General features: G+C 40.9%; 1 protein-coding gene and 1 pseudogene across 1 annotated transcript in view; one reads left to right on the top strand and one right to left on the bottom strand.

The window, feature by feature from the left end:
• TMCC1 (transmembrane and coiled-coil domain family 1) overlaps window positions 1-22529 on the bottom strand; it is a 137412-nt gene extending 114883 nt beyond the window's left edge. Inside the window, exons 1-2 of the mRNA XM_056129785.1 lie at window positions 22469-22529; window positions 15937-16643 (exon numbers count right to left, since the gene is read on the bottom strand). Coding sequence (XP_055985760.1) covers window positions 15937-16512 — 576 coding nt within the window. The 5' untranslated portion in view covers window positions 16513-16643; window positions 22469-22529. The remainder of the gene's footprint in view (window positions 1-15936; window positions 16644-22468) is intronic.
• LOC130037945 (uncharacterized) lies at window positions 1027-1124 on the top strand (annotated as a pseudogene).
• Window positions 22530-24651: the final 2122 nt, after the last annotated feature.

The following is a 24651-nucleotide window of genomic DNA, read 5'->3' on the forward strand; positions in this document are numbered from 1 at the left end:
TGGAGCCGGAGCAATAGTACAGCGGATAGGGCGCTTGTCTTACATGCGACTGGCTCGGGTTTGATTCCCTATATCCTATACGGTCCCCCAAGTCTGCCAGGAGGGATCCCTAAGCACAGACCCAGGAGTAATCCCTGAGCAAAAGGTTGGTGTGGCCCAAAAACAAAATCAAAAAGAGAGAAGAAAAAAGAAAAAAAAAACATATTTTCAAATGTTCATGTTTGTCATTAGTATTCTAAAACAAAGCAAGGGATTGAGAATGAGTCTTTGGAGATTTGAAATCTTTATAAAGCACTCTACTACTTCAAATTTAATTCTACAATTTTTACCAAATAAAAATCAATGACAATAAAAATAAATCAGAACACAAAAAGAAGAAACCATTTCTAAAACGTAGTTGTATATATTAAAAAGGAACCATACATTGCCTTGCCATTAGGGGAAGCTCAGTCACCTTTAGAATTATCTGGAGACTAAGAGGAATATGAAGGGCAAAAGAACTAGCTCAGTGACTTAGCATAAGGTTTCCAGTTCGGTTCCCAATGCTGCCACTTATTCCAAGCACGATCCCAGGAGCTCTGCTACGTTAGCCTTGCAGCTCGGCTGTCTGTGAATCCCAACACTGCAACTTCCAGCTACATCACAGTGGGTCTATTCAAGTACCAAAAACAAAGGTCTGACCTCCTGTGAGCACTGCAACTAAAAAAGATGTAATCATAATGGTCTAGAAATGTGTCCCTTGTCAAGTAAGTGTTTAATCGCTGAAGACGCTACCAGTGAACACTAGAACCAGAATGAGCACAGCTGAGTTCACCCCCAGTAAGCATGCGTGCAAGAACCACAACTAAAGAAGCGAAACCTCAACCAAATGTGCAAGCACTGTGATCTAATGTGCAACCCCTGTGCAGACCAGTCAGGTGTGTGTGCGAGAGATAAACAAGAACACTGAAGAACGGGAACAATCAAAGTTGCTGAAACAACATGACTAAGTATTCAAAACTAGCATGTGAAAGACTGCCCCCGTGCTTGCTTCAGCAGCAAATACACTAACAGGAACAACACTGAAAAGATTAGCATGGCTCCTGCACTGGGATATTGAAATCTATGAAGCATCCACATTATTCCTGGACTGCTGGAGTCCTTGAACTAAATGTTAAAACCACAAATTAAGGGCTAGAGAGACAGTACATAGGTTAAGGCTCTTGCCTTGTATGTGTGCTGACCTCAGTTCAACTCTTGGCAGCACAGATAATCCCCAGAACACCACCAAGAATGCAAGAATGATCCCTGAGCACAGAAACAGGAGTAAACTCTGGGCATCCTGAGCACCACTGAGTGTGCCTCCATACACACACACACACACACACACACACACCACTAAATAAATTTAAATGTGTAAATGCCAAGAATCGAGTTGTGAAGTATCCCAGATGAGTCCAAAAAGATTGCAAATTCATTTATCATCCCAAGGGACCTCAAACCATCATTTAGGTCAACCTTCTCCTTGAGCTACATTAGCTCAAGGTCTTACTGATGGCAAGAGGAAATTCTTGGCAAGCAAGATATATGGTAGTAGCGAAGAGTTGATAACTGGCCTAGAGAGAAATTTTTGAGAAAGGCACACATTGTGAAGAGAATTAAAGCAGAGGTAATATGTAATCTCATTAGCCTTAATAAGAGAACTATAAGGAATCAAATTTCTGTTGAAAATGTTAGGTCTGTCTAAAACAGGAATCCACTACAAGTAGAATGGCGATTCTGAGAAGTCAGATAACCAGAACAATGCTCCAGAGCTGAGTAAAATGACTGCAAAGGCTAGAGATGTGGTTCAGTGGTCGAGAGCACGCCCTGCATGTGTCAGGTCCGGGCTCAAATTCCAGCAGCAGTAAGTGAAAACAAAAGGATGATTACAGAAATCCCTCCCAACGTATGATGCTATTCATCCCTGCATGCTGTGACGCTCTGGAAAAACGCATTCCTCAGCATCTGAGTCCTCTCACCTCAAACCCTGCTTCCCTCCCCACCTCACCCTACCCAAAAATCTACTTTATCCATTTCTACCATAATAGCTACTTACTAGACTTAAAATATTTTCTTAGGTGCTGTAGGAAAATGGGTGTGTGCGTGTCTGTGTGTGTGTGTGTGTGTGTGTGTGTGTGTGTGTGTATTCCACCTAGCTGATAGGTTACCAACTCTTTGGGACAACTCTTTGGGGCATTATAACTTCTAAGATCTACATTATCTGTCCTTCATACTATACTCATCACACTAAATACATGAATTTTAATCCCAGGTTCAATCCCTGGCCACGTATGGTCTTCAGATTCCCAACAAGAGTGAGCACAGAGCCAGAAGTAAGGACTGAGCGAGGCCCAATAAGCAAAACAAAAAATTAATTTCAAGGCATCTTGTGTTTTAGCAAAATAAGCAAAGACCTTAGGACTCAGCTGTGTACTAGCTGTTTGGTCTTGAGCAAGATAATCCTGTTTGTTTTTGAGCCACTGTGCCAAGCGGCACTCCTGGCTGTACTCTCAGGACTGTACGCAGTGCTGGTGCCAGGGACCGGACCTGGTCAGCTGCATGCTAGGCAAGTGCCTGCCCTGCTGCACTTATCACTCCAGTTCCTTAATTTTTTAAGACTTAATTACCTTTTCTGAAAAAGGTTAGACCTCAAAAAGCTGACAAGCAACTTAAATTATGTGACAAATATCAAAAAAGTCAAATATATTAGATGCCCAAAATGTTGAATATAAGTTTCTTATAAAATTTTAGATTTGCTTCCACAAAATATTCCTGTGAAACACACAAAAGGAGAGAGAGAGAACAGAGGGGAATGCCCTGCCACAGAGGCAGGGTGGGATGGGGGGATGGGGGGTGGGAGGGATACTGGGATCCGTGGTGGTGGGAAATGGGCACTGATGGAGGGATGGGTATTTGATCATTGTATAATTGAAACCCAAGCAGAAAAATGTGCAAGTCTGCAACTGTACCTCATGATGTCTCACTATTAAAAAAATTTTTAATAAAAAAAATATTCCTGTGAAGACTAATAATCAATGACATGGGAAAATTTCTCAATTATCCACTAAGTTTTAGAATTTTTTTTCTTTTCTTTTTGGGTCACATCCAGCAATGCACAGGGCTTACTCCTGGCTCTGTACTCAGGGATTACTCCTGGCGGTGCTCAGGGGACCATATCTGATGCTGGGAATTAAACCCAGGTGGGCCGTGTGCAAGGCAAACACCCTACCTACTGTGCTATGGCTCCAGCCCCTAGAATTCACTCTTAAGGAACCAGAGAGACAGTATAGGGGTAAGGCACTTACCTTGAATGCAGCTGAACCCAGTTTAATCCCTGGTACTATATTTAGTCCCTGAGCACAGTGAGGCATGATCCCTGAGCGTAAAACTAGGAATAAGTCCTGAGCAACACTGGGTGTAACTCAAAAACAAAAACCCAAATAAAGTAATATTCATTCTTGGTAAGGTGTCTTGCCTTGCATGCAGCCATACCTGGTTCAATCTCTGCCACCACATATGGTCCCCAAGAGCTGAGTGCTGCCACAGGTTACTCCTGAGCACAGAGCCCTGAGCATCACTGTGTGGCCCCAAAATAATAATAAAATAATACTTCAGTTTACTCATGTCTTAAATCAGTAAGACAACAGGGTTCTCACCTTCCTTTAATTAACAGGGGGCTTTTTTTTTTTTACCTAAACTTCTGCAATGTCATGTGATTAATGTGAGACTTTAATTGTGAGTTTCTTTTCCTTCCCATCTTTAATCTCACATGCAAACACATGCTGCAGAGACAGCTTATTTAACATGCTAACTCACTAAATAGAAGTTTTTTTTTTTTAGCTAAATAAAAGTTTTCTTTTATCACTATAACTACTTCCTTTTTGTGTGTTTGTGTGTGTATTTTTCCTGGGCATGATGCTCAGGAGTTATTCCTGGCTTTGTGCTCAAAGATCACTTGTGGCGTTGCCTGGGGGACCATATAGGATTCTGAAGCTGGTACCCGATTTGGCTGCATGCAAGGCAAACACTTTGACTGCTGTACTATCTCTCTGGCCCCTACTTGTTTTTTTTTATCTCTCTTTTTCTTTTTCAGGTATTCTAGAATCTAGGATGCCATGGCTCATTTTAAAGGTTCATCGATTTGTTGTTACTGTTTTTGGCATATCGAATACATCACGGGTGGCTTGCCAGGCTCTGCCGTGTGGGCGAGATACTCTCGGTAGCTTGCCGGGCTCTCCAAGAGGGGCGGAGGAATCAAACTCGGGTCAGCCATGTTGGCTGCGTGCAAGGCAAACGCCCTACTGCTGTGCTATCGCTCTAGCCCTATTTTAAAGGTAAGTGATATTAAATAACTCTAGGGAATCATTAACATAATTTATTTTCATTGCTACTTGTCTGAAAAAGATGACAAGTATTATTTAAAGATAATATAAAACCAAACCTGAGCAGTAAAGAAATTACCCTCTGTTGATGCACATAGATTTCTGCCTTCATTGCAGCAAGCTAATCAATCTAGCTACTGAAATATGGAGAAAAAAAGGAATATTTTCTTCTTCCTTTTTCTTGTTGTCTAAACAGATATGGAATTCTTTAGTTCTCTGAATGGTCAAAAGATTAAAGAGTCAAGAATACTGAACTCTAAATCAGAATGAATTCAAGGCTTTGGTCCCAGGATCATTTATAACTATAAAAAAAAAAAATCAGGCAGGTTTTTATATCCCTGGTCTTTAAAAAAAATTGAGGATTTTAATTAGGGCTATCTTTGAGTTTTAATGGTTTGTGAGTCTTTGCTAATCACTTAGGATCTACTTGCTGAAAGTCATTTCTGTTGCAACGAATTCACTTTCCAACACAAGATTTTCGAATTCTTAGCTTCTTCATTATTGTAATTCTAAAATTTGAGTTAAGAATCCTTGTTCATGTAAGATGTTATTAAGATAAAAATTTACTTGTCAGTTCTTAAATATCAGATTTGACCTTTGGCTGAATATTTTTATATAAACCAATAAATCTTTGCTAATTATTCTCACAAGGAAATTTTCCTCATATATTTATTTATTTATTATTTATTTATTATTATTTATTATTATTACATCAATCCCATCATGCTGTTTTCGACACTGGAGAAGAACTGTTCCTTGGAACATGTGATAAAAGAGGCGTCGGTGGTGTCGCTATCCTTGTCAACACAAACTTAGTCACAAGCATTGATTCATTTGAATGCCTAACAACCCGAATCGGACGATTACACTTGAATAAATGTGGCTCACTACCGGCAGTTTCTATCTTTGTTGTCTACGCACCAACATCCAGTTATGGTGAAAAAGAAACTGAGAAATTCTACATGGAGCTGGAGAAATTCTATAAAGAAGATCACACCTTCTACAAGATCATTGTCGGTGATTTTAATGCCAAGATAGGACCAAGAAGATCAGTCGATGAACTCCACATCGGAACCCATGGCCTGGAATGGAACGAACAAGGTGACAGACTGTCTGAGTTCATCATGTCAACCAAAACCTTCCATGGTAACTCACAATTCCAAAAGGCTGAATCTAAACGTTGGACATGGGAGTCTCCCGATGGACGGTTCCACAATGAAATAGACCACATCATATTCAATCGGCGTTTTTGCCTAACCGATGTTGCTGTTGTCCCAAAATTCCAAACGGGATCAGACCACCGTCTTCTTCGTGCAAAATTCTACCTCACAGAACGAGGAGAAAAGAATGCAAGGTTTAAGAAGAAGACTCCCAGAACAACCACCAACTGGGAACTCTTTGGCTCTGTTGCAGCAACATGGGAAGATGCCATCATTGACAACATTGATGAGGAATACGATCGAATGATTCAGCACCTCCATGATTGTGCAAGGAATGCCAAGAGAGAGATAACCACAAAAAACCGTCTTTCTTCGAACACTCTTGAACTTATTCGCCAACGTGGCGTGGCACGTGCCTCAGGCAACCACAAGCAAACGTCCGAACTGGCAAAACAGTGCAGAAAAGCCATCAAGGATGACCTCAAAAACAGGAGAGCAGCAGTACTGGTAGATGCAGCAGAAGTTGGGAAAAACATTCGTAATGCCCGCCTGTCCTTCACCAACTACAAAACCAAGATGACTGCCCTCCGACATCATGATGGATCTATCACATCTTCCAGAAGGGCAATGGAGAAGATTATTCATGACTTCTACTCAGATCTCTTTAATAGCCACATCCACTTGCCCACATACCACATACCACATGATGGATATGTCGTTCCCAATGTTCTCCCTTCCGAAATCCAACATGCCATCTCGTCGGTAAAGAAACAAAAAGCACCTGGCCCAGACAAGATCAGACCTGAACACCTGAAGAACTTACCATCAGTACTCATCAATACATTAGCTCGACTCTTCACACGCTACCTGTCTGAATGCAAGGTTCCATCCCAATGGAAAACCAGCAAGACTGTACTACTATACAAGAAAGGAGACATCCACGACATTGGCAACTATCACCCAATCTGCCTATTGTCTGTCATCTACAAACTATTCACTCGAGTCATCCTGAAGAGGATTAGCAGAACACTAGATGAAGGACAACCATGTGAACAAGCTGGATTCCGAAAAGGATTCAGTACCATCGACCATATCCACACAATAACCAAGCTCATTGAGGTATCTCGGGAGTTCAAGATGCCGCTCTGTCTAACGTTCATTGATTTAAAGAAGGCCTTTGATTCTGTTGAGACGGAAGCGGTCATGGAAGCCCTAGCCAATCAGGGCGTACAAACTCAATACATCAGGATCCTTCGTGAGCTCTATTGCGGATTCACTACCAAGATCTCACCATTCTACAAAGAAGTAATCATCCATATCAAGAGAGGGGTTCGGCAGGGTGATACCATTTCACCAAAACTCTTCAGTGCCACCCTCGAGAACATCATGCGACGACTAGAATGGGAAAACATGGGAGTGAAGATAGATGGTCGGCAACTACACCACCTCCGCTTTGCTGATGACATCGTTCTAATAACACCAAACATCAGCCAAGCAGCACAAATGCTTGCGGACTTTGACCGTGAGTGTGGAAAGGTCGGACTACAGCTGAATCTTACGAAGACAATGTTTATGAGAAACAGCCTTGTTCCTGACGCTCCATTCGCTCTCAACGGAACCACCATCTCCGAATGCAACAGTTATATATACTTAGGTCGAGAAATCAACATGACGAATGACCTGGCACCTGAGTTACGCAGGAGGAAGAGAGCGGCTTGGAATGCCTTCAAGAGCATTGAAGAAATAACTAAAAGGACAAAGAACCTCCAACTACGAGCACATCTCTTTGATTCCACTATTCTTCCTGCATTAACATATGCCTCAGAGACCTGGACCCTACGAAAACAGGATGAGAACACTATTCGGGTCTCTCAAAGAGGAATCGAAAGAACTATGCTTGGAATATCACGATTCACTCAAATGAGAGATAGAATCCGGAGTTCTGATCTTCGTCAACGCTCAAGAATCAGAGACGCTGTCTCATTTGCCAAGACATCAAAAATCAGATGGGCTGGACATGTAATGAGGTTTACAGACAACCGCTGGACTAGAGCCATTACTGATTGGATTCCACGAGACATCAAAAGATCACGTGGACGCCCACCTATAAGATGGTCAGACTTCTTCGTCAAGACCCTAAATGATCGGTTTGAGGCTCTACATGTTCCTAAAACGAACAGATACCATTGGGCTACGCTAGCACGCAACCGGGATGAATGGAGACGTTACTGGCACCCGCTCGAATAAATCGATGAATAATGGGGATTAAGTGATTAAGTGATAAGTGATTTATTTATTTATGTATTTTTGCTTTTTGGGTCACACCTGGCGATGCTCAGGGGTTACTCCTGGTTCATTTCATGCACTCAGGAATTACTCCTGGCGGTGCTCGGGGGACCATGCAAGGCAAACGCCCTACCCGCTGGGCTATCGCTCCAGCCCCTCCTCATATTTTTAAACTCAAACATCTTGAGGTCGTAGAGATAGCACAATGTATAGGGTGCTTGCTTTGTGTGTGACCAACCCAGGTTGGATCCCCGGCATCCCATACAGTCCCCAGAGCACCACCAGGAGTAATACCTGAGTGCAGAGCCAGAAGTGAGCCCTGGGAATCACCGGGTAGGATCCAAAAATAATTTTTTTTTTAAAAAAACTGACAATATATTTAAAGTTGCTCTATTTAGAAAAAATACATTTTCAAAGTCTGTAAGACAAAGTCAAACACAGAAACTAGTAGGTGCTGGACCGAGGTGCCTCAGACGGGAGAAGGTGTCATCCCTCCACCTGCCCCCTAGGTGCCGCCAACTTCCAGAACCCAGTGAGAAGTCCAGGTAGGCGGGATCAGTGACAGCAAACTCCAGGTCTCAAGGGAGAGGAAATTCTCATCCCCCCGCCCCTATGGGATGGGATGCTGGAGGTCACATCCATGAACTGCCCCCCACTGCTATTTTAGCTCCTTAATGGCCACGATCCAGAGACACACACAAAAAAATCTTGGAACTGAACAGCTCACTGCAGAGATTTCTCCAGATCCTTATTATCTAAAACTTTAGTATTCCAGGAGCAAGCGGCCACAAGAGTGGCTGTACAACATCATATACTATTCATAACAAGCAATACACAATAAATTGTCTAGCATCTGCCTTTTCAGCAGGTTTGAGTGGTTGTGGGGAAATTAAAAATAACGGTGGTGGGAAGGTGTAATGGTGGTGGGACTGACACCAAACTACTGAATGTAATCCATTATTGTGAACAACTTTATGAAAATAAATTTTAAAAAATCTAGGTACTGGAGAGAGAGTTCATCAGGTAGGGCACTTGCCTTGCATGCAATCAACCTGGATTCAATCCCCGATGGTCCCCCAAGTCCCACCACGAGTGACCCCTGAGCACTGAACCAGAGTAAGCCCTGAGTACCTCCAGGTATGGTCGGAAACTAAAAACAAAAAGTAAAATCTAGTCTACTCACATTGATAAACAAGATCAAAAGTCATGATAAACTATCAGAATTAATTAAATTTGGGGGACTGGACAGACAGTATAGAGGGTAAGGCATTTGCCTTGCACATGGTCAACCCAGGTTCATCCCTGACACCCCAAATAGTCCCCCAGGCTCCAACAGGAGTGATTCCTGAGCACAGAACCAGGAGTAAGCTCTGAGCACTGCACGGTGTGGCCCCAAATAAAAACAAACCAAAATATGTCAATTTCTTTAAAAAAAAATAAACCCTAAGCCTGGGGCTGGAGTGAGTACACTGGGCAGGGTGCTTGCCTTTAAAAGGACTTCTCTTTAAAAAGGATCAGAGGGGGCCAAAGCAATGGTACAGTGGGTAGGGCGTTTGCTTTGCATGTGGCCGAGCTGGGTTTGATCCCTGATATCCCAAAGAGTCCCCGAGCACCACCAGGAGTGATTCCTGAGTGCAGAGCCAGGAGTAATCCCTGAGCATCGCTGGGAGTGACCCGCCCCCCTCACCCCCAAATTAAAAGGACCAGAAAGATGAAGGGCTGGGCACATACTTTACATTAAAGAAGCCAAGGTTCTATCCCTGGCATCACATGATCCCCTGTGCACCACAAGGTGTTACCTCCAAGCAAGATCCAGGAGTAACCTTTGAGCACTGCTAAGTAAGGCCCACAACAAAGCAAAGAACTTGAAACATTTATCATAAATTTTGCATGACAAACTCCACAGTCAAGAACGCCCTACACCTATGCATTTAATCTATTAGAAGCACCATATTAAACATCAACATAAGGTAGTTATAAATAACCAAAATGTGTGGGGGAACAACTACGTAAGAAACTATACTAAAGGAAATATATGCAATGCTAGTCCCAAGCTAGGATTAAGTACTTCTGATATAAGACAACTAAAAAGCTAAAATACATCTTCAACTCCTACATTAAAAGTTCGTCACCTTTCAAGTTATGACTGCCTGTTTATTAACATCCTGTCAGTATGGCAATGGCAATTAGCATTCCCTCGCTTCCATCCTATTTTCTTGGCCTCGTGGCACCATCTGGTGGTCACCAACAGGAATTATCCTTCCATTTCCTCCCCCTTGGGAAACCAGTACTCAAGGGTCACTGTCACTGTCCTCCGTTGTTCATCGATTTGCTCCAGCGGGCCCAGTAACATTGTGAGACTGACTTGTTGTGACTGTGTTTGGCATATCAAATACGTCACGGGTATTTTGCCAGGCCTTGCCGTGCCAGCGAGATACTCCCGGTAGCTTGCCGGGCTCTCCAAGAGGGGCGGAGGAATTGAACTCGTTTCGGCCAGGCCAGCCTCGTGCAAGGCAAACGCCCCACCTGTTGTACAGTACTCTGGTTTTATTCAACCAATGTAATCTTAGAAATTTCTCTTTAATTTGAACAGAGCATAATGCCATACTGTTGTGATTTAAACCACAAGTAGGAAACCTTTTTATAAACCCTGAGTAATCCACAAATTCTGAGTCTACTAATTATTTGTTACTGATTAAGAATAAGGAAGAAAGGGTTTTGCGAGTTAATTCAAAGACGAATGCCAGAGAGCAGTAGGCACTGGGCTTGGCGTGCCCTTTCCAGTGCTGGTCTCAGTTGGGTAGTCCTGGGAAAGCCCCAATCTAATTCCACTCTGTGGAGATTACAGGCCAAAGGTTACAGCAATCTGAGGTGCCCTCCCGCTGCTGCTGCTATGCCTAAAGTCTACAGGCAGAGAAGCAATCAGGGCAGAATTGCATTAGGCCTCCAATACAGGAAAAAAATGATAGCCAACTGTTTGTTGGTTTTTGTTTGTTTGTTTTTGTCTTCTGCCCATAGCTACCCAATTCTGTTACACGAAAAATTCCTATGTAGATCTGAAGGCTACAATTTTATCAATGGTTGTTTGCCCCATTCAATATGAAGTCATCGCAACACTGACCTTTTTTTGCCACCAGAGTGGGAACTACCAAGAAGAGCAATTCAATCTCTTTTTCCACCGGTCCTAACCTTTTCCTCTTTTCTTTCTTTTAGATTTGGAAAGGCATTTCTTACACATACACAAAATCCCTTTTCCTCTATACGGCAAGCAATCCACAGAACTTTTCCTAACTTTAGTCTAATAAAGATATTCTGCTCTTGGGGCTGGAGTGATAGTACAGTGGATAGTGCACTTGCCCTGCATGTGGCTAACCTGGGTTCAATCCTCAGCACTACATATGGTTCTCCAAGCCCACCTGTCTTGCATGAGGCCGACCTGGGTTCTATCCCTGGCACCCCATATGGTACCCCAAGCCCTGACAGAAGTGATACCCAAACACAGAATCAGAAGTAAGCCTTGAGTACAGCTGAGTGTGGCCCAAAACAGAGATATTGCTCTTTATAAATACATCTACAAACAGGATAATCTGATATAGTGAACTGAGATTTTATATATACCTCCGCCCCTCTCGGAGAGCCCGGCAAGCTACCGAGAGTATCTCGCCCGCACGGCAAAGCCTGGCAAGCTACCCGTGACGTATTCGATACACCAAAAACAGTAACAACAAGTCTCACAATTTGTTGTGAGACGTTACTGGTGCCCACTCCAGCAAACTGATGAACAACGGGATGACGGTGCTACAGTGCGGTGCTACACACACATATATATGTATATTATATACATATGTATGTGTGTATATATGTGTGTGTATATATACATATATATGTATGTGTGTGTGTATATTCAGTAATTTAAAAAAATTACTACTAAATATTTTCAAGATACTCCACTTATGGGTCAGAGTGATAGCATAGCGGGTAGGGCGTTGGCCTTGCATGCAGACGACCGGGGTTCGATTCCTCCACCCCTCTCGGAGAGCCCGGCAAGCTAACCAAGAGTATTCCGCCCGCATGGCAAAGTCTGGCAAGCTACCTGTGACATGCTCCACATGCCAAAAACAGTAACAACAAATCTCACAATGGAGACATTATTGGTGCCTGCTCAAGAAAATCGATGAACGGGAGGACAGTGTTACAGTGCTCCCTTCTCAAGCTTCCAAATTTTGTGTCTACTTATTTATTTCCCTTCAAACTAAGCAAACTCTCAGAATTTGTAAAAAAAAAAATCTCAGTTACTTTTCATAAAATATGGATATTTAAAATCCATGTTTTAAATATTAACTGGTTGGTAATATTACATTTATGTTGTTACTATTATAATCATGGATGGCTATTTCACCCAAATTTTATAGAAAAGGATTTCGGGGGATGACAAGCTACAATTCTACAAAACCCTGTGTGTGTGTGTGTGTGTGTGTGTGTGTGTGTGTGTGTGTGTGTGTGCGCGCGCACATGTACTGTAACAGAATGAGAGAATGACATAGATGGATACTAGGGATTAAACCACACACATGCCAGGCACATGTTCTACCAAGAATGTACTGAGCTAAATTCTGGGCTATAAACCATTTCTAACAATGAAATTTTAAATGAATTTTCATACACACACACACACACACACACATATATAAAGCTAAATACTGTTTTTAGAAGGGGAGTCTGGGCGGAGGGGCTGTGTCTTAACCCTTGTGCCATCTCTCTAGGCCCTAGAATGCTATTTTTACATGATATAAAATGTATACAAAATAGTGATTTGTTAAGTTGAGATTTAGCTCAGTGGCAAAGCTTGCTTTGCATGAGTGAGGCTCTAAGCACAACACCTGAAATTCAGGAAGGGGGGAGGGGTGTGTCCTAGTTGCTAGGAGGGATATAAAGCTAGTACATGGTATCTGTCTTACAAGCCCTGTAGACCATTCCAGGCCTTTCTTTAACACACTAGCCAAAATCGTACAGGTTTAACACCTAAAATCCATAAAATATTTTGTAAAAGTTTACTTACTAAGAAATTCAGGGAATATTCAGTTTTCCCAGAACCTTCTGGACAAAATTAATTTACTGATCCCTAAATATAACTTTTATATTGTTATAACACTTATCATAGTCTACTTCTATACCGTGAAAGTACTATACCCTGCATAAAGAAAATTAATCTACAGAAATAAAATTCTTCAGGGTCTGGAGCGATAGCACAGCAGGTAGGGCTTTTGCCTTGCACATGGCCGACCTGGGTTCAATTCCCAGCATTCCATATGGTCCCCCAAGCACCGCCAGGAGTGATTCCTGAGTGAAGAGCCAGGAGTAATCCCTGTGTATCGCCAGGTGTGACCCAAAAAGAAAATAAATAAATAAATAAATAAATAAAATTCTTCACTCCTTATAAGTGTTACTATGAACAAATCACTTTGTTATCTAGTCTGTAAAACAGTGACAAAAGAATTCCATTCCTTAAGCATTACCAGGTGTGACCCCCAAACAAACAACAACAACAAAAGTAGTAATTTGAGCTAGAGCAATAGAACAGTAGGCAGGGTGCTTGCCTTGCATGCAAGCGCACCTGGATTCCGTCCCAGCGTTCCATATGGTCCCCCAATCCCTACCAGGAATAATTCCTGAGCACAGAGCCAGGAGTAAATCCCAAGCATCGTCCGGTATGCCTCCCCCCTCAAAACAAAACAAAAAAACCTTCATTGCCATCCTAAATAATTATTAAGATCAAGCAGCGTGTATCTGTATGTCACTACAGTATTTTTCAAAGTGTCTTGCATATAATGGGCACACATCAATTTGATTAAGTTGAAAGATGGTATGGAAGGAAAATGAGAGCAAAACTGAAATACCACCTAATTCTAAAAAGAACCTGAGACAGGCAACATATGTGCCTTTCATTTTTTTAAGCTGTATAGGCATTTAATAGTTCATAAATTTGTACAATAAAATTTCTCAAAATGAAGAAAACATTAATAAACTTTATTTTACACAGTCTGAAAGCAAAAAATCTGTAAACCACAAGAGCACACATTATGATTACTCTAATGCACTGTCCAGCCAATAAATTTTCCCTTGATCATAGTTTAAATTTCTGAAATAACCCATTCTTCTATCCCAATGTACACAGATACTCTGTTTCTCCTATAAGCCCAAAGAATGCACCTCCTCCTCTTCTTAGCTTTTTATTCACACAACCCAGAATCTTTTCTTTTCAATTTGTCCATATCATCTATCATATACGTACTACTTTATATTGTCTTATTTCAAAGTAGACAATAAATTCACTCATTTTTGTATCAAAGAAATAATCATGGGCAAGGTACTTGCCTTGCATATGGCTGATACAGGTTTGATTTCTGCCAATATATAGGGTCCCCTGAGCACTGCCAGGAATAAGACAGGAGCACCACATAAAGTTGTGTATCCCCAACCCCCAGCACTATGGGTAAAACAAAACAAAAACAAAAAAATCAATGGAATTATACAACAATAATACTTAAACATGGAATAAACATGAAATAATAGAGTTGAAACTCCAAGACAATGTGCTAAGTGAAAAAAGTCAAACACAAAAGACAACATACTGCATGATCCCATTTATCTTAAATTCTAGAAAAGATAAAACTAAAGTGGATAGAAAGGAATGTGTGGGTTGGCAGAGCACGGCACAGAAAAATTCATTTTAAAAATCATTTCAGGGGGCTGGAGCGATAGCACAGCAGGTAGGGCGTTTGCCTTGCATGCAGCCAACATGTCCGACTTGGGTTCGATTCCCAGCATCCCATATAGTCCCCCGAGCACCGCCAGGAGGAAGTCCTGAGTGCATGAGCCAGGAGTAAGCCCTGAGCATCGCCGGGTATGACCCAAAAAGCAAAAAAAAAAAAAAAAAAAAAAATCATTTCAGGGAATGGAAATGTTCTTTATCATAAATGTTCTGTTATTACACAGCTATACGTTTTAATATTAAGATCATACTAAAATTGGTGCTTTTAATTATCTAATTACATGTACATATTATTGTTGAATACATGTCAGTAAAGTTGACCCAAAGAATTACAGAAATTGATCACAACACCCAAAAGGAGAGAGAGAACAAAAGGGAATGCCCTGCCACAGTGGCAGGGGGGGATGGGGGGATGGGGGGGATGGGGGGGAGGGATATTATCCTGGTGGTGGAAAATGGGCACTGGTGGAGGGATGGGTATTTGATCATGGTATGACCGAAATCCAAACACAAAAATTTGTAAATCTACAACTGTACCTCATGGTGTTTCACTAATAATAAAAAAAATAATAATAAATAAAAAAAAAATTAAAAAAAAAGAATTACAGAAATTTATTTTTAAAAGTTCTCCCTAGAGGACTAGAACAATAGTACAGCGTGTAGGGTACTTGTCTTACACGCAGTGACTCTGAGTTTGATCCCCAGCACCCAATATGGTCCCCCTAAGCACTCCCAGAAATGATCGTTGAGCGAAGAGCCAGGAGTAAGCTCTGAGCACCTCTAAGTGTGGCCCGAAACAAAAATAAATTCTTTCTAATTAAAAAAAGTTTTTGTCTTTCACGCTATGAGCTTTTTAAAAATAATCTGATTGTAGTAGGTCTTACTTATACTTTATCTCTTTCACTTAACCATCTGCAATCTCAAAACCATTAAAAATAAATTTCTCTTTTCTCTTGGGGGGTGCTGGAGATCAAACTAAATTTCACACATAAGCAAGCCATATGCTTTACTATAGTGTCACATCCCCAGCTGGTAATAAATTTCTTAATGTTCTGTGGTACAGATTAAGATCGATCATTTAGAGACTGTCAGTTTTTGCTGACTAGAATGGATAATCAACAACCAAATGTTCCTTTTATTTAAAATATTATCATACACATAATATATGATACTTTTCTAATTCAAACTTTTAATTTTAATGATCTGAATCTTGATACTTGCTAGAACTTCTCTTTTCAGTTACATAGGAAAATCTGGAAAGTCCTAGATACAATAAACAGTAAATGAACAGAAAAGGAAAATCTAACAGACTTACTCGCTCCGCAGTCCCCTCCTCCCCTGGCAGACAGGCAGCGGCAGCGGCAGCGGCAGCGCACGCTATTTCCATCATAGCAGAGCTGGTAGGTGCATCAGTGGTGGATGAAGACCTGGGGCGACCGGCCTGCATAACAGCTGCCATCTCCTGGCCAGATTTTCTGTTGATTTGAGGACTTCCCTTGGGGGCGTCTGGCTTGCCCCGCCTACTATGCAAGCTCGTGCCTCTCTTCATCTTGGGCGGCACTCGTATCTGCTGCAGAACACGATTCAGAGCTGTGGGGTGGGTGGAGACACCATCAATCTCAGCACACGCATTCTGGCTTTCCAGATCCACTTCAGGTTCTGGTTCTGCCTGAATTTGTTGCACATCATGTGGAGACACTGATGACCTCCTGCGCTGGTGCTGGAAGAGATGCTTCAAGCCTTGACCAATCACATTAATGTTCTCCAAAGCATTGTGCGTCATTTTAGACAACTTTTGTTCTGATTCTGTTTGCTTTCTGGCCTCTGCATCTTGGGATTTGCCTCCAGGATCAGGGTCCTCAAATAACTGTTCACTGCCCGAAGGCTCCATCGGTTGAGCTTATTTGCAAGCTTTGCTTATTTGCAAAAGCAAAAAATTTAAACACACCCAGACTGTCAAATTAAGTAGGCATTTGCTTCACCAGCAACTACACATGCAGCTGTGAGACGAAGGCTTCATGCCTATCTAATGTTTTAAAAAAAAAGGAAAAGAAAAAGAAAAAAAAAAGCATTATAATCCATGCAGGAACTACAGTGTTAAGACAAAGAAAATATACCACTAGCCAAACAAATAGGCAATATTAAGCAATCTTTAATCAGAAGATTAAAGGACAGTTTTCTAGATAGTGCGCAATGGTTATTTTTTTAGAATAGGCTCAGAACAATTACACAAGAAACAAAAGAGAATTGATTTTTTTTTAAAAAGTTCTGAAAGTTTCAACATATGAAGAATTAAATACTGAAGGTCATTTTGGAAATACACTGTATGATAGTTGACGAAGAATCATTACTTTGGACATCGTGAGAGAACAGAACAGTCTAGCTGAGGCAATTCTTCTCATAATCACAATTAATTATCCATATGATGAAACACAGCAGAGTAAATTCAAAGAATAATAATAGTAAATTATAGACATCCTGAGCTAATAATGTGAGGATTTTAATGAAAAAGAAAAATTTCCTGCTGCCATTTATATTCATCAAGTTAACTAGAGGTGACAGGTTTGCTCCTTTACAAAGGCATAAATTAAAATCCGCTGAAGCATTTTAATTTATAAATAGAATTTGATTGAAGCACAAATGACCCTCTGACACAAAACGAGTGAATGATCCAGAATGATTCAGAATGATTCAGAGAGATTAGACCACTGCTCAATACCGGTTTATCAGGAAGAGACTCAAAGATGTCCCTTTTTTGGAATGGTTTTCATCCCTAATAGTGGCTCCCTCTAGATCCACGCAGGAATTGGAATAGTGGAATAACAAAGAAGATCAAAGCTCAAGCAGCAACTACAGAGCAGCATTAAATGCAGGAAATGAAAAAGAAGCTGAAACTGAGAGCTATAAGGTTAGCATAGAGTTAAGAAAACCACATGCAAAAAAAAAAATTGAGGGAATAGAAGAAACAATCTCTTTTCATAATACAAAGTATTTTGTATTAATTTTCTGCAAAATCAAAAGCTGCTAAAAGACAACAAAATATTGTGTGCAAAATTATTTCAACATTTTCCCTCAACTTCAATTAAAGGACTTTAAAAAAAAGCTCTAAAATGCCCACTACTACAGTATTCTGTAAAGTTGAAGTCATTACCAATGATCCCAGTTGCTGAGGCAATGCAGATTCCTCAGGCCAAGCAGCAATTGAGGGGATAGAAATCATCTGAATGCAAGAGTTTACTTGTCTCAGGTTACCCAAATTCAGAGGGTGAGTAATGCAAACCCATGGGAATTACCTGCTACCACTACTCCCAGAAAACCTCCTTAGCAAGTACCTGGATGCTGCTCCAGATCTGCTGTCCATATTCTTGCAGGCCTATTCCCTGACCTCTTCATGACTCAGAAGCACGAACAGGGTAACAAACTTTCACTTGTCTCTCGCTGATACCTTCCTACTCTCTAACTACTATAAAAATCATTTTCTTCCTATTTGGAAAATGAGTAGCAACCAATTCCCCGAAAATTTTTACTCAAATTCTTTGTGGCTACACTGAGTCTTGCCACATCACTGGAGCCTTTTAGCCTTTTCCTGGTTGTGCACTCTTCTTGTTTTTCCTTTTCCTTTTGGGAATGCCAAGGAAGAAACTCTAATCTGGGCTAGAGCAATAGTTCAGTGGGGAGGGCATTTGCCTTGCATGCAGCCAACCCAGTTCAATTCCCAGCATTTCATATGGTCTCCTGAGCACTGCAAGGAGTGATTCCTGAGTGCAGAGCCAGGAATATCCCCTGTGCATTGCCAGGTGTGACCCAAAAAGGAAAGAGAGAGAGAGAGAGAGAGAGAGAGAGAGGCCAGAATGGAGTTTTCTCAGGCTCCCTGCAGGCAAACTGTTGCCCACAGAGTAATATATCTATCCAATTATCACCTTTTCTCATGAGTTTGTAACGAGTAGGTGTTGAATTATTTCTACTATGCAAATTATTGCACTGAGAGGAAAAAGGTTATTTAAACAAACAATCCAGTAAGAGTGTAGCTCAACTAATATCTTCCAACCCAGGACTCAGTGTAGATGAGTGGATGAATGTGGGCATGTATTTCATAGGGGCCACACCCAATGGTGCTAGAGTGAGGGATACTGAGAGCACTTCTAATGATGTGGTATGGGCCTTATGCCTTAGTGCTCAAGAAGATGGTGCTGGGGGTCGCCAGGGTCCCACTTAACAGTGCTGGGGCAGGGGGTATATGATGCCAAAGAACAAATTCAAGATCAAATCAAGATCAAAAGTGCTAGGCATGGGGCTGGAGCAATAGCACAGAGGGTAGGGCATTTGCCTTGCACGCGGCCAACCTGGGTTCGATTCCCAGCATCCCATATGGGCCCCTGAGCACCGCCAGGGGGTGGTTCCTAGTGCAAAGCCAGGAGTAACCCCTGTGCATCACCAGGTGTGACCCAAAAAGCCAATAAATAAATAAATAAATAAATAAAAGTGCTAGGCATATGCTCTACCACTTGAGCTATCTCCACAGTGCCTGTGCTATTTAGAACTGAGATCATGGAAGAATGTAAAAGCTATAGGGTGGTAATGAGGAAGCAACTTATTTTTTCCCTTATTTACATTAATATGGATGTTTGAGTTTGTTTATGGAAATAAAACATGTAAATCAAGTTTTCCCCATGAGATAAAATATTATGAATAAAAGAATGGTATCAAATAAAAAAACCTTAATGACCTGCTTGTTTCAAATCTAAAGGCATTACAAGTTACTAAGCAATTTATTACCATTTTCTTGGGCAGTGATTCAAAATTCATCAGTGGCAATCTATTTATTTTTTAAAGTGGAAAATGCGGTAAATGTCAGTAAACTATTTGAGACTTACCTAGCCTTTATACATCTTTCTGTTCCCCAAATAATGTGAAATGATGATTGATAACAAGGAAATGCCAGCATTCCTAGGGATACTTAAGAAACAGGGGGCCAAGTTCAAGCTAAAGCCTACGCAGAATATTACCACAACTCCAGGATTTCCCTTAGCCTTACTAACTAGCCTAAGCCTGAAAGAATGCTAAACTGATTTAAGGCAGACCTTTAGAGGGCTAAGGGTACAACTTGCCTGTGAGAGACCCTGGGTTCAAGAAAACATTTAAGAAAACAATCCATTTTATTGATAATAGAATGTAACCTGCCACTACGCTGGCAATTATCAACTGCATTATTGTTGGTTATCAACAAAAATAAAAATACGGCTAGAATTTTGAAGCTTGTCGAAACACCCTATAGAACCACAGAAAAAACTTAAGACCACCTTTAAATATATGTCAAATCTAAAGTAAGTAAAAAAAAAAATGCCAAAATGGCCAGAGAGATAGTATAGGCAGTTAGGGCACTTGGCACTGAAGATGGATGGCCACAGTTCAATGCCAGGCACTGCAAATGGCCGCCTAACCACCACTGAGTGTGGCCCAAAAGTAAAAAATACCTACGAAGACCATGCTGCAATAATCACTCTATAAAACTGCTGACGGCTTGAAACTGGAGAGGTATCTTGAGTGGTAGAGAACGCAACTTGCTTGTGCAAGACCAAAGGTTAAATCCCTGGAACCTAAATGCACCTTCTTCATCCCCACCCCCATACACACATACCAACATGGCTGGGTATGGTCCCCCACAACAATTAAAAATTAAATGAGGGGTAAGCCAGAGCAATAGTTCTGTGGGTAGGGCACTTGCCTTGCACATGACTGACCCGAGTTCAATCCCCGGCACCCCATATGGTTTCCCAAGCCCTGCCAGGATTAATCCCTGGACACGGAGTCAGGATTAAGTCCTGAGTAATGTTAATTATTGCCTCAAAACCAAATAAATAAACAAATAAGGACTGGGGAGATGGCTCAGTGGTCAATGCACATACTTCCTAAGTTCATGGATATGATTTCAATTCCAGCATCATATGATTTCTAAATACTGTGATGGCTGCCCTGGGGGTCCCAAGTACTGCCACAGTATCACCATGGCCCAACACTGAACTATCAGCCATTGGCCAACTATCATTGAAAGTAACCCCCTTAGTATTGCTTGAAGCCCCCAGAAGACCAAAATAAAAGTTTTTAAATATAGTACATAAAACTTACTATGATTCCAAGGACTAAGGGAATTTAAGGTTCAAGTTTTTGAGACTCCTCTATTTCCTTCTTTGAGAACAAAACTAAAATGAATACTGTTTCTCAGCTTATAAAATGCCCCTAAATAATACACTGAGATTCCAGATACAATGATAAAACAAGTTCAACTGCAAAGCTAAGTGTACTTTCACTTAGAAAAAAAAAAGAAAGAAAAATAATGATATATTAGCTTCTCTTTTATTGACTCATCTCCTCTGAAAAATTCTTTTAAGTAAAGTAGAGGAAGCAGGGAAGGAAAAAGAGAAATAAAAAGACATGGGAGTAAAGGGGGAAAGAGTGAAAAGTATGAAAACAGGAAAGGGTGACCACATATAGATATTTTAGATAAGAATGTCAAAATCTCGGAATTTTAAATTGTTTTTTTTTTTGTCTGTCTGGGTTTTTTTGTTGTTGTTGTTGTTGTTGTTTGCTTTTTGGGTCATACCTGGCGATGCATGGGGGTTTACTACTGGCTCTGCACTCAGGAATTACTCCTGGTGATGCTCAGGGAACCATATGGGATGCTGGGAATTGAACCTGGGTCAGCCAAGTGCAAGGAAAACGCCCTACCCCCTGTGCTATCACTCCAGCCCCTTAAAGTTTTTTTCTACCACAATTTTGTCAAAAGCGATCTGTCACTAGCTCATAATCACAAGATATTGTTGTGATTATGAATTAAAACTAGAAGTTTTAAAAAAATGTTTTGAAAGTCTGTCAAATGTTTAATAAAAGGATACTGTACAAAAATTATTCCAAATCATACGCAAATGTTTTTAAGTTTTTCTTACTATTTTGGATTGTTTGGGTTTTTTTTTTTTTTTGGTTTGGTTTTTACTGTTCTCCCGTTGTTCATAGATTTGCTCGAGCGGGCCAAGTAATGTCTCCATTGTGAGACTTCTTGTTACTGTGTTTGGCATATTGAATACTCTCGGTAGCTTGCCAGGCTCTCCGAGAGGGGTGAAGGAATCGAACCCGGCTTGGCCGCGCTGGCTGCGCACAAGGCAAACGCCCTACCGCTGTGCTATCACTCCAGTCCTTGGTTTTTACATGCATGTTATTATTTTTCTTAGCTAAAGCACCCTGATTTACCATATTATTCATAGTTGGGTTTTAGACATACTATATACCAACACCAATCCCACCACCAGTATCTTCTTCCCTCTACCAGAACTCCCAGATTCCCACCCCACCCCAGCCCCCCACTCCCCCATCCTCAGTCTGCCACCTGGACAGGCACAGTTTTCAATTTGGTTGAAGTTTGGATTTCTCATTTTCAGTGTGTCTGACTCAGTGGTTTGGATATTTAGTTGTACCACTCCTTTACACCACCAGCGTAGTACTCAAATCCTCTTGATCCCTGCTCCCCCTCAATTTCTTCTTTATCCTTTTCCTGCCGGTACTCTGGGACCAAGAGTGATCTAGGCATTCCCCCTACATTTTTTCAACCACACCCAGCTGTGTTCAGGGTATACTCCTGGCTCTGCACTCAGAGATCACTCCTGGCGGTGCTCAGGGGGCATATGGAGTACTGGGAACTGAACCCAGGTAGACTGCATGCAGCAAGCGACTTACCAACTATACTATCTCTCTGGCCACACCAGTGTGGTTTTTTTAACAACAGATTAGAGACAAAAGCTTTTGGATTTGGCTATGAATCAAATTAATTTTACTGGCTTTCAAGAGTTGGGTACTTGCCTTTATCACTCTTCCTCAAGGATTTCTACAGTGTCCAGGAATTCTTTTTCGAAAAAGCTGAAAAGCAAACATTAAGAATTAGAAAGAAAGTTAAAACTTACAGGGTAAACATACACAGAAAAAATATATTAGCACACATATGACAAAATATTGTCATTTATCACTGGGAGGAGGAGGAGGAATAGGGTAAATTTTTCTACTTTTCAGTATTTTCTACTTTAATAAAAATTACTAAATTGAGATTCTATGGTTTTACAATGCTATTAATAATGGTTTCTCATGCACATAATTTCAACACACCAGTAAATATTTTCTATTTTAACCAAGGAAAATAATGATAAAGGCAATATTGGAGCAGTAAGATAGTAAGCAGGTAAGGAACTTGTCCTGATGCAAGCTGTGTTTGATCCCCAGCAATATATATGGTCCCCTGAGCACCAGTAGGAATGACTCTAGAGCACAGGGCCTGGAGTAAAACTGCCTGATCTGGCCCAAAACTGCATCCCTACCTCCCCTTCAAAAATAGTCAATATTGGATCAAGGATGTGACTCGACAGGAAACTCTTGACTTGACTCTGTGAGTCATAGTGCTAAATTTCCAACACTGAAAAAATTTTTTAAAAAATATTTAAAAAGGAGGAACAATCTGGGAGATGGGTGGCTAAGAGGAATGGAGCACAAGGCCTGGATTTTTAAAAATTAAGATAACAGAAAAGGTGATATATGAAAAAAACTGAAAAAAGTTGCTCTGGCTTATCAACAGTACTCAAAAAAGACAACATGGAAAAGAGCACTAATTAAGGTTTAATTCATAGAATAAAATGCATAATACATCGAGAAGATAGAATTTTAAATTTATATGCTTGTTAATCAAAGCCTACAAATATATAAAGCAAACCTTACCAGAATTGCAAGGAGAAACTTTTAACAACCCATGACTATAAAGTGGAAAATTTTAGGATGTTCTTCAGTAGCTAATTAGTGACCAAAAGGTGGAGAGGGGACCCTATGGGGAGAAAGCTCAAATGGCTGGAGAATGAGGGATCCCAGGTTCAATTCCCTACGCAGGTTCCCTGAGCACCATCTACAGCAATCCCTGAGCACCTTACCAAGCACAGTCCCCAGCACCACAAAGTGTTGCCCAAAACAGAAATTAAAAATGGAAAAGGGAGGGAGTTCAAATACAGATTTGAATGTACACTTAACAAAGTGGACTTAGATGCTTTTATAACACAGTGGACAAAAACTGAAGAAAAGCCTATCAAGTTCAGATTACTTACGAAAGATGCCAGAGTCAAGCCTCATGAATTATTCTCTGACCACAATGTGAATTTCTAAAGGTTTAAAGAGAGTGGAGAGAATCAACTCCACTGTTTACTGTAGACTCAACCTCTGGATTATACGGCAGGATGGAGCTCCATGACAGTCAAGAGATGGAGCAAAATGAGATTAGGTGGGGTCCTAAAAAACCCTGAAGAGAAGAAAGGCTCTTACTACGAAAAATGTCAAGAGCACTGAAGAATCCCATTACAATTAAGAAGTTTAAAGCCTGGACAGACTGATAAAAGGTCAAATGTGGGCTAACATGAGCGAGGTTTCTGTGGCGGCAATCATGGGGAATCTCCCACTCCATTACATGTGATGAGTCCAGAAACTGTAAAATGTTCTCCAATGAGTAAAAATTACAGTGGGATATAGCTTCCAGGGCTGCAAATGCTGATATACTCAAAATAAGAGCACAAAGGGAAAACCCAAAGCCAAGCAAAGAGATCAGAAGACAAGGGACGCTAGGAAAATTCGAAATCGCATTACCATGACAACGAGAAACATCAACTCCAGTAACCATAGCAATAATAAACTTCAAAGAATCCAACACCTAACAAGTTAACAAATTCTACCCTCAAGGACTAGTAAAAATAAACTTTTACTCTTTCAGAGATATCAAATATTTATCTTCGTATTTCCTGTCTTATACAACGTTAAAATTTCAACAACATAGTAAAAGGCACTGGAGGTGTATTTCAGTGATAAGAACATATGCCTTATATGTATAAGGCCCTGGGATTCAATCCTGACAAATCTCTACTCCATCAAAATTTATGAAGCATGTCAAAGGCAGTATAAACACACAACCTGATAAATAAAACAATCATTAGAACCAGACATAAATATGACAATT

This window comes from Sorex fumeus, unplaced genomic scaffold, assembly GCF_029834395.1.
Source record: "Sorex fumeus unplaced genomic scaffold, SorFum_2.1 ptg000072l, whole genome shotgun sequence".
In the NCBI taxonomy this organism is placed as follows: domain Eukaryota; kingdom Metazoa; phylum Chordata; class Mammalia; order Eulipotyphla; family Soricidae; genus Sorex; species Sorex fumeus.